The sequence below is a fragment of the Chironomus tepperi genome, unplaced genomic scaffold, assembly GCF_022539635.2.
Source record: "Chironomus tepperi strain 1889 unplaced genomic scaffold, CSIRO-AGI_Ctep_v1 contig_67, whole genome shotgun sequence".
NCBI lineage: Eukaryota > Metazoa > Arthropoda > Insecta > Diptera > Chironomidae > Chironomus > Chironomus tepperi.
In genome coordinates, this window is record NW_027226189.1 from 1900580 (window position 1) to 1911366 (window position 10787).

A 10787-nucleotide genomic window follows, 5' to 3' on the forward strand; every position below is an offset into this window, starting at 1 on the left:
AATTTCGCGTAAAGTATGTTGCATATGATTCTGAAAAGGAAATTTATGCCGCATGCTATGTTTGATGTACGACATCAAATTTCATCAGGTCTAATTGGACGTAATCGTGAAATTTTTGATGGAAAAAGACGTTAAAAATATCGAGATGTATGTTTTTATATACATGAGTTCTCACGGACTTTGCCTGCCTTGAAGGTAACTCAGATATTTTTGTAAAAAACGTAAATGTGAAAACATTTAAGGTACATAAACATCTTTAGATAATTGATTTCATAGGACTGCTTTAAGTTGATCTCTTGGGGTTCATATGGGGTTTATTTAATACAACGCAAAAAAAAAAAAAAAAACGATAGTCAGAAAAATAATTTATGTGACGACTCTTAAATTTTGTTTGTATTGTAAAAAAAAAAATTATTAAAAGTCCATGCTGGGACTCTATACTTTAATCTTTGTGATAGAAACGTCCATGTTGGGACAAATAAATTGTTGATTAATTACTGTGAAATTCCGGAAATATTATAAATTTTAGTTAAACTTGATGGCCACAAGTTAACTTTAGTTATTGTTTATTTATCAGATTATGTTATGAGTAATGCATTATTGAATTAATTTATTCGTGAGAACGAATTAAAATAAATCCCATTATAAATATAAGAATTTACTTCTTTTTAATCACTTCCAGGTGCGGAAGAATTTAATCAACGCTAGGATGACAAGTTCCATCCATACACTATCTATATCCACAAAAAAAGAGTCTGAACTTCACAATTCTGGCAATGACATTTTATAGAATGAATCTGAGCATATGTTGATCAAATTGGTTACTTTGACCCAAAAATATATATATATATACATATTATTAATTAAAACTGTCGACATCAAATTTATATACTCTAAGCAAAAATAATTCCTAATTATTATTTATCTACTTGTAGGCATCTGATAAAAATCTGATTAGATTTTCTAAAGTCCCTAAAAATATGAACGTGGTCGATTTTATTTTGAATGTTGGAAGATTGCTAAATTACACCAAAACCAACTATCAGGACTTAATAGCAATATTTGTGGAACCGATGTCTACCAATCCCAACAAAGTTCATATCCATATATATCCAAAAAATGAGAATATTATGACATCTTTAAAAAATAGGGCAAACAATCAAAATGATGAAATTATGTTGGAAGTAGGCAATATTAAAATAAATGTGCAATTCCCCCCTCTTAACAAATCCATTTTCTTAACGCGTCAGTTATCGTCAGAAAATGAACTTAACGAAAAGATTCTTGAAATTAAATGCGACACGCAAAGTACTATTGTCGACATTATGATGCTCATTCAGTTAAAAAACTACAAATTCTCTTACGTCTTATGTGAAGAATATAAAAGTTTTGTAGCTTTTGATGATGGAACTGATGCGATGCTTGTCATGAATTATTTAGAGGCAAAACGTGTGGAGGTGAAATTCGCAAACAACTTTGCCTATATTCATTATACTGAAATAGTCAGTGAGCAATTAATCCAGATACCTGTCACCAGACGAACAAGCAGAAGAGGAACAAACAGAAGAGGAATGGTCAGAAGTGCAAGAAATAATTTCAGATCATCGTATCGCAACCAAGATAGAGAATTTCAGCCTGCTAACCACAATCGAGGACGTCGAGGCATCACAAGGAATAGACAAGTTAGATTTTCGAGAGTTATCAGAATGGTGGTTCCAAATGAAAATCGTTATTTGGGAAATAGACGCTTTTAGAGCCATATAATTGGAATTATTTCTTTTTTGCGCGCTGGAGTGTAAACGAAATTTGCATTTAAATTTTCGTTTATTTAAATTTGAATTAAAACCTAGATTTTAAGATACAAATTTTAATGTAACGACTTTTCGTAATTCAAAATGTCAAGTTCAATATTTGAACCTAATTTCGAAAAGTCGATCTTGCTTTTGATTGGTCAATGACTTAGGCCTATTTTTTGATTGGCTAAGGCCTATTTGAATTGAGACATCAAACTGTAAGGCTGGTCATAAAAAAATCAAAGGCAGATTAAAGTGAGTTATCTATTAGAATATTAATCATAAAATTAAACTTAAATAAGAATTATTTTTTGTTGAATTAGGTGAAATAATCCTTATCAATTTTAAACATCTTATCGCCAAATATTCTCATTAATTGGCTATTGGCAATTGTATCCATTGTTGCAATTACTCCATTGTCTTCGCACAGCCATTGTCATTGCACACAATCAGTTCATTTTAAGCACACACACACACATACATTGAAATAAATTTCATTCATCTGAAGGATTATTCACGAAAGTAAAAATGGTAATTTTTGATTTATTGATTTAAGATTTCAGCCGACAGAAGTTGTGTCAGAAAATCAAAAAACTAATTTTTCTATAAATGCTTTAACCACTGAAAATTATGCCAGTAATAGTACTAAAAATGGTTGTAATACAGAAAAATTCTCGTCAATTATTAGACGACGGTCAAGTCAATTAAATAAATCTAACAAAACTATATTTTTTATAAGTGATTCTGGAAACAGTGTTCTGTGTGAACATCAAAGAAGTTCGTTGTATAGTATAGTAAAAAGAAATCATGAAAAATGCGATTCTATTTGATTTAAAATTATAAGACATCAGAATCTATGTGCAAAAATATACACATAAATTATATATAATTTATATTCGAAACTATAAAACCGTGCCAAAAATACTAAGTCACAATAGAAAATGTGTTGATTTTATCAGTATTACTACCTCTAATTGTGTATTTTTAAATGGTAAATAAAACATTAGCTATATCAAGAAAAGTAAAAAAAAAAAAAAAATAGGTACATTTAACATTTTTTTATTAAAACTCTTCAAATTTTATGAAAAACGATGGAGAGCTAGGTAAATTAATTAATTTATTTTTTTTGGAGTGGTATAATTAAAATTTTGTTTTTGGCTTCCTTGTATGACCACCAACGACCTAATCGATGTTCTTGTCCTATCCCTGCTATTATATAGTTTCCATTGCTTGTAAATTGCAACGAATTAATAAAACCAAAAACTGGAATTTCAAATTTTAGCACAATCTCGCGATAATTCTTATTAAGCTTCCAAATTCGAATGAAACCATCGTATGAACCAGAGGCTATAAGATCTGTATTGACCAAGGTAGCTATTGATGTAATCCAGTTTGCAGAACCAGCTGAAGAGCCATGTGCTAATTTCAATTCTGTTATAGGTCGCTTTTTACTTGCATTCCAAACACAAAGTGATCCATCATCTCCACAAGAAAGAAAGTATTCTTCGTTGATAAATTTTACTATATCAACACTTCCTTTATGACCTCCATTGAAAACCAGTTGTGATTCCTCTACTATTTTCCATATTCTAAGAGTTCCATCGCAGCCACCAGCAGATAACACTCTTTCTTTATGCAAAGCATCAATTGACGTTACTGCATTTTGATGACCAAATCTAATCAAGTAATGATTTTAATAATTTCAATAAATAAAACATATTAAAATAAGTCAAATAAAAGCGTGTAATAAACTTACAGTGTTTCTACATAAACCATTTCATCAAGAGAAAAAACTTTAATTGTACGATCTTCAGAACTTGTAAACATTTGGTGTGAGTCTTTTCTGAATGATATTCCAGTTACTTTTCCTCGATGTTGCCCATCAAATACATGAAGCTTTTTCAAACTCATGGGATCATAAATATAAATTTTATGACTTTTATCGCTGATAGCTAAGAATTTATTGTCTGAAGACATGGCAATATTCATTATGTGAGAATCAAATGAAATATGTCCAGTTTGATGTTTTGTTTCAATGTTCCATCTCAGGACTTTTCCACTCTTGCTTCCACTAAATAAAATGTTTTCGTCTAAACTTAGGCAAATGCAAGTTATTGACTGACTTTGTAGCTTATGTTTTAATGTTATAATATTCTTACTATCGTACAAAACGATATCATCAGCTACATATTTCTTTAATTTCCCTATACTTTCGAGAAATTCAAGTTTCAATTTTTTGCTTACATCCTCTTCATCGTCTGATTTCTTGATATCTTCTAAATATTGCTTCGCTAGCCTTAGTCTTTTCCCATCTGGAGTTTCTACACAGATAAAAGATTAAATAATTTAATAATATAATAATTATTTTAAAACAACTAACCAACCTGTATCCTCATCATCAGAATACTCTTTAAAAGACCTATTAATTCCATTCAATTCCTCCGTATCACTATCTATTTCGTCATCTTTATCAGGAATTTTCCGCTTGATATTAACCTTCTTGTTCCTTTTAGAAACATTATTTTCTCTTACAAAAAATGACATTTTTCTCTGTAAATTACTTTATTTAATACAAATATTTTTAAATAAAATATTAAAGAAACGTGTTTTTTGTTTATATATTCAATGTTATGTTCTACTTCTGTATTTTGATCAAGCTATGTTCCACGATACAAAAACGTTTGAATAAAATTTTACCGTTATTTTTAAGTAGATCTCTCGATCTCTAATTTGAAAAATTCAAATGTCCAATTTAGCTTTTTTTAAATTTTAAAATTTCTATTTATTAGTTTTTAGTTAAGTAGATACAATTAAACGTGGGCATCTTTAACCGACTAAAATCTTCAAAAAATCATTTCTAAATTCCTATCAAATTCCTATTAAAAAGCGTCGTTGGAAGCATTGCACAAAAGCGAGGAAGCGAGCTTTATGTAAGGACGAAGAATTTTTTTTATTCATTGTAGTTTTGAAGTTTCAAAGAGAAACATGTATTGAGTAAGGATTTCATCAAAGTTTGAAAATATTTCTATTTATAAATAAATTCTAGTCAAAATAAGTTTGAAAAATACAAGCAAAAAAATGATTATTGGTGAGCAGCGTTTAAATGAAAATAATTATTATAGTGAATCATCGAATCAGTTAGATGGACTAAAAAGAAAACTATCAAGTGAAAATGAGATCAGAAATATGAACAATAGTTACAGTGCTCGACCTGAAATTATTAAAAATTTCGTTTCCAATAAAATGCATTTTGTGGAAAATCTTGCTTCAGAAAGTTATAGCACATATCAAAACACCGAGCAAATCCACCAAGATGGTGATCAAAGTTATATTAATTTGACAGTTTTGACACCAGCCTCGATCCAATATGACAAAGTTCAAATCGATTGTCGACCACACGAAGAGACGCAAAATTTCAACCAAATTGATATCACAAGGCTTCATAATGAAAGTAATGAAACTAATTTAAAATCAAAACCACAAAATTCAAATATTGCAAAGTACGAAATCAAAAATTATCAACAACAGCATCAATCAGGTAGAAAAAAAAAAAAAATGTTTTAATAGATAACATTTATTTTAGCATGCTTGCTTAATCATATGAATTTTTACGTCGAGCCTGTTGACCCTTTCACTTTGAACACTCTTTATTGTACAATTTCATGCATCAATACTCACAAGCAGGATCTCTTTTCATGCATATGTAAATGTTTTCATGACTTTTTTCATATTTAGATAATTTAGAGGATAATGAAGACAAAAATCTATCCTGGCTGTTCAATTTTAAGCTTGATGAAATTGCCAATTTATCACCGGAAATTAAAAGGAAACGATCTAGTCATCAACAGCACCAAAATCATCAAGTGGAAAATCATAATCATAGTTATTACCAAAATAATAGCAACAGTTCAACATCACAACAAAATCAACATGATGAAAATACTATCCAACGAACACTGAAAGATCCATGCATAGAAGATGATTTGAATGTTGCGGAAAATATCGTTATAAGTAATACACCATCGACATTTACTATACACACGTAAGTATTAATTATGCTTTATGCAGCGTAATTCTGTTGTTTAATTATCTCAATTTTATAAAGGCCGAAAAAACCACCTTTCACATATACTGAACTTATTGAGTATGCATTGGAAGATAAAGGAGAATTGACAGTATCCGGAATTTATCAATGGATCTCGTAAGTATTATTTATTAGGAGTTTAGTCGGTAAATAAAACTATAAAATGCTATGGAGCTAACATGTTGATATTTGTTTATTTCATAAAAGACAAAAAAAAAATTTTTGCATGAAATTCTTTAACTTTTAACAGAATCATTCGATATAAGAATAAGATTTTAACAAATGTTCATAAATTGCCATATTTTATTTTATATTTCAATTTTAGATAAATTTTGAATATACTAAACCCAAATAAACCTAAAATAGTTACTAAAATTAGTTATAAGTACGAACGATCAATGAGAAGTAAAATGTTCATATTTCTACAAAAAAATTCTTGAAAACTCCCTTAATTGAACCTGTTTATATGTGCCTAAAAAAATTTTTCTTGCGACTTTATAAAAAAAATCAATAGCAAACACTATTATGATGATGTTGATATTTTCGTACCACCTATTGGCATGGTACGAAAAAAGAATCAAGTCAATGAATGAAAAAAGTACATTTACGAAGGAAGAAAAGAAATGGAAGAATTTTGTTGATAGTATAACGATTGGTTTTCTATATAGTTTTTAAATTAAATTTTTTTTTCTTCACAAGATCAACATTTTGAAGTTTAGATATAATGCGGTTAATCATTAGGAACATTAACAAATCCTTTCTTATATATTTTTGTCAAGCATGAATGAACTGGCTGAGTTGAGTGATAAATGACCAATTAAAATTCATAGACCGCACATTTCAGTCCAAAAATAAATTGTAGGTAAATTTATGAATATATTGATAGATTTTATTGCTGAAAAAATACAGCAGGCAACGACGTATGGTAGTCGATTGAATTGAAGGCTCATTTTCATTTCCGGTATGCTTTGTCTTATTATAAACAAAAAAGGAAATTTTTTATTATTTCTTTTTGACATTCATGTTTTCAATACATGAATAAAGCAAAAAAAGAAATTATGTAAATAGATGTATATGTAAAAGTATGCATATAGTAAAATTTATTAACTTTTGTCAGGAGCTCGTGATTTGGTTGAAAAGAAGAATCATCACGAGAAATATTTAATAATTCCGATACATTACTTTATCAAAACTTTTAATTAATTATTCCATTTCAATAATTCATACTCAATTGTAAACCCAAATCTTTATTATTTAAGCCTTAAATGAATAGTAATATTTTTCTTTAAAAGTTCAATTCCCGTATTTTTTTATTAAACAAAAATCCATTGATCCGTGTAAAAGGTGCAAGTTCATTCAAAATGTAAAATGTTTATGCTTCGTATTGTTATTTGAAAATATTCAGTACTAAAACATCGCGTGGATAATGTTTTTGCATTTAAAAAATTGGGCATTATAAAATAAAAAAAAAAACGAGTTAGCAATCGTGGGAATTTTTTGACATCGAGCACCATACTTTTATTTTACTCATTTTTTATTGGTCAAAAAGTTGAACGAATCATATTCTCTGAAACAAATTCTTTATATATTTCAAAATTGAATATTTTTCAAAACTTCCAAAATCCATACATAATAAATCGATATGTTTTAATATTACTATATTATTATTTACTAACATAGGGATCGATTTCCATATTATAAATCAAATGACGACCGGTGGAAAAATTCAGTTCGTCATAATTTATCAATAAATCCTCATTTTCGAAAAGGAAATAAAGCAAAAGCAGGTGCAGGACACTTGTGGAAAATTTCTAGTCGGGAATCTGAAGCAAATTTTTTAGCTTGGGAGCATGTAAGTTTTTGGCTTTGTTCTTGTTTACTGAATATTTCTTTATATATTTTTATTTGTTTAGAAGAAGCAGCGTCTTGAGCTCTTCTTTAAAATGGAAGCCGCTAATCTCCTTAAGGTTCAAAACTCATTAAATCGTAAAGCAGAAGCGGAAGCAAATATAAATAAGCACTCTGAGAACGTTTGTTCACTAACTTATGATGCAGAACTACATGCAGCAACAGCTTCAATAATAAGTCTTCCTTTAGAGACTTCTTCGCCAATCATTTCAACACATGGTGATGTAAGCTTCCTAATCTTAAAAATGTCAAAACTCATTTTTATTTGAATGGAAATTAATTTATTTTTAACTCGTAGACGGACTCTGTAAGTAGTCAATATTATCAATTTCATGAAATTTTACCAATATCACAACATCAGCAAACAGATGAGCTGAGAAAAACAGCAGGTGAAATATTGAATGGCGTTCGAAGAAACGTTGAAGTTCAAATCATGCATCCAAGTGACCTTCAGTCATATTCTATTTTAAATACAGGTATAGCTGCATTGAGTCCACATTTAGTTTATATAAGTCAGGGTTGACAAACAAAGGCAAAATGGAAAGTTTTATTTTTTGCTCCTTATTTTAGAGGTTGCAATTTATGTGTACGTGTTGAAAAATTACTTTAATAGTAACGTGACCAATTAAATTTTCGCAACATTTTGGGACACTTATAAAAAACGATACATTTCTAAGTTTGACAATATATGATTTCTTTAACTATTTTACCTCGTTTTTCTTAACCTTCTTTTAAGTCTCAAAAAGCTAAAAGTTAGATTACATTTAAAACTTGCAAAAAAATTAAACAAGCCAGAATAGTTTTGATTTCAAAAAAATTGTTTCTAGTTATAATTAGTATACATGTTTTAGGTATTAGATCTATTAAAGTTTTTTTCGCCTTTGAATATCAACTCTGAATTAGGGGATTCAATACCGAAGAAAATGTTCGGGTATCAAATTCAGGCAAAAAGCTGTCTAGAAAGTCTAGAAATTAGTGAAATTTTGCTTTTTGGGATTTTTCCTCATACTGCTCAAAGCAATTTCTCAACGTTTCATTTGAGAGAAAAATTTGAAAATTTAAAATTTCCCTTATATTTTCCAAACCGATAATACCGGTATTCGATAATCATCAATACTGATATTTCAGTTTCTGAATCATACTGGTATGCCGGTATTTTGATACCGGTATTGAAAACCCTAATTTGAATCATAATAAAAAATATCTTATAGTGTATATATTTTTTCCTTTAGAAGATTATCTGAATCCAATTTCCAAGGAAGAAATAATGCAGGAAAGTGGACTCGGAAGACGACATGATGAATTCTATTTGATCGATCCAACAATTGTTAATGGATCAGAAGAGCCTACAGAAGTGTTTGAAATATTTCATGAAGATTTTAATCTTAATTATTTTGGCAATAATATAATTGCATGACGAAAAATTGAGGAAGGAAAACAATTTTATATAAAAATTAACTAAATATTGTAAACGGATTGCAAAAGAGCTAATATTTTTCTTTTAAATTTTTTAATTGTATGAATTTTTATTCAATTATTTTTAATTTTTATCCATTTAATTCATTTAACCGTTATGTGGTTTAAATTATGAAAATATCTTAAATAACGAAATTCTTAAGAGCAAATCTACGGAATTATTTTTCGACTTGATTTTCTTTTTCTCAAAATTCTTTAAAACTATGTGTTTTTCATATACATTTTGATATTTAACTTACATAGAAATATAGCATCTATCATTTTAAGTAGCAATCAGCTAATTTCAAACTTTAATTAAGGAGTTATTTCAATTTAAAAATGTTTCTCGGTTAATAGATAAAAATTACTCTTTTTCCATTTTAGTTTTCCAAATTTAGACAAATGTTTGATATCAGAAAACTCATTTTGTCAATTTTCGGTGTTAGATGCTTCATTTTCATGCTCATTATGCTTGTTAAACATGTTTCGTTAAAGAGAATTTCATCAAAAATAGCGTTTCTCGGTTAATATTTCAACTCAATATTGCAAAACAATTTTCGTTTGTTTACAAAATTTAATTTCGATTTTAAAAGGAATCAGACACTTTTAACATTAAACAGGGGAAATATTACTTGACGTGAAAAGTATACGCCAAAAATTTCACATCCGTGGCGTGAAATTTCACGCCATTTCACGCAATTTTACGCCACCGTCGTGAAATTTCACACCAGATTTTTTAACGCATTTTTGAAATTTATTTCAAAAAGGTAACTTAATAAGACACTTTGTTCGGACGGTTGGCTGGAACGCGAGATCTCGAAACCAACATCGTAGAGAGCTCGGAATGGTTTTAAAAGATCAGTTCCATAAAGTTATTGCGGCGCCGGTCATTTAAAATTTTCAAATCAACGCGTAATTGCTATAATTAACAATTCTTCATTTTCATATACAACAACAACACGTTTTTTCATTGTTTTACAGTGTTCTTCAATGTTTTTCGATGTTTTATCAGTGTTTGCTGTGTGGTTTAAATTATGAAAATCCGTTAAATGATGAAATTCTTAAATTCCAAGTATGGTGACTTACAATTAACTGGATCTTGTTTTGTTGGTCTTGAAGTGACCTGGATCCTACTGGATCTTGTTTTTGTGGGTCTGGAAGTGACCTGGATCCTACTGAATCTTGTTTTGTGAATCAGGAAATGACCTGGATTCTACTGGATCTTGTTTTGTTGGTCTGGAAGTGACCTGGATCCTACTGGATCTTGTTTTTGTCGGTCTGGAAGTGACCTGGAGCCTACTTGATCTTGTTTTGTGGATCTGGAAGTGACCTGGATCCTACTGGATCTGGTTTTTGTGGGTCTGGAAGTGACCTGGATCTTACTGGATCTTGTTTTGTGAATCTTGAAGTGACCTGGATCCTACTGGATCTTATTTTGTGAATCTTGAAGTGACCTGGATCCTACTGGATCTTGTTTTTGTGGGTCTGGAAGTGATCTGGATCCTACTTGATCTTGTTTTGTGAATCTGGAAGTGACCTGAATCCTA

At 29.4% G+C, this 10787-nt stretch overlaps 2 protein-coding genes across 2 annotated transcripts; one reads left to right on the top strand and one right to left on the bottom strand.

The window, feature by feature from the left end:
• Positions 1-2836: 2836 nt before the first annotated feature.
• On the bottom strand, positions 2837-4419 carry U3-55K (U3 small nuclear riboprotein factor 55K). The gene is made up of 3 exons (XM_070653178.1): positions 4178-4419; positions 3550-4114; positions 2837-3469 (listed from the first exon to the last, which is right to left on the bottom strand). The coding sequence occupies exons 1-3, from the start codon at positions 4335-4337 to the stop codon at positions 2911-2913; spliced, it is 1284 nt and encodes a 427-aa protein (XP_070509279.1). The 5' UTR covers positions 4338-4419; the 3' UTR covers positions 2837-2910.
• Positions 4420-4776: 357 nt separating this feature from the next.
• On the top strand, positions 4777-9202 carry LOC139100474 (uncharacterized). The gene is made up of 7 exons (XM_070653066.1): positions 4777-5331; positions 5529-5835; positions 5899-5994; positions 7558-7729; positions 7791-8009; positions 8084-8261; positions 9018-9202. The coding sequence occupies exons 1-7, from the start codon at positions 4872-4874 to the stop codon at positions 9200-9202; spliced, it is 1617 nt and encodes a 538-aa protein (XP_070509167.1). The 5' UTR covers positions 4777-4871.
• Positions 9203-10787: the final 1585 nt, after the last annotated feature.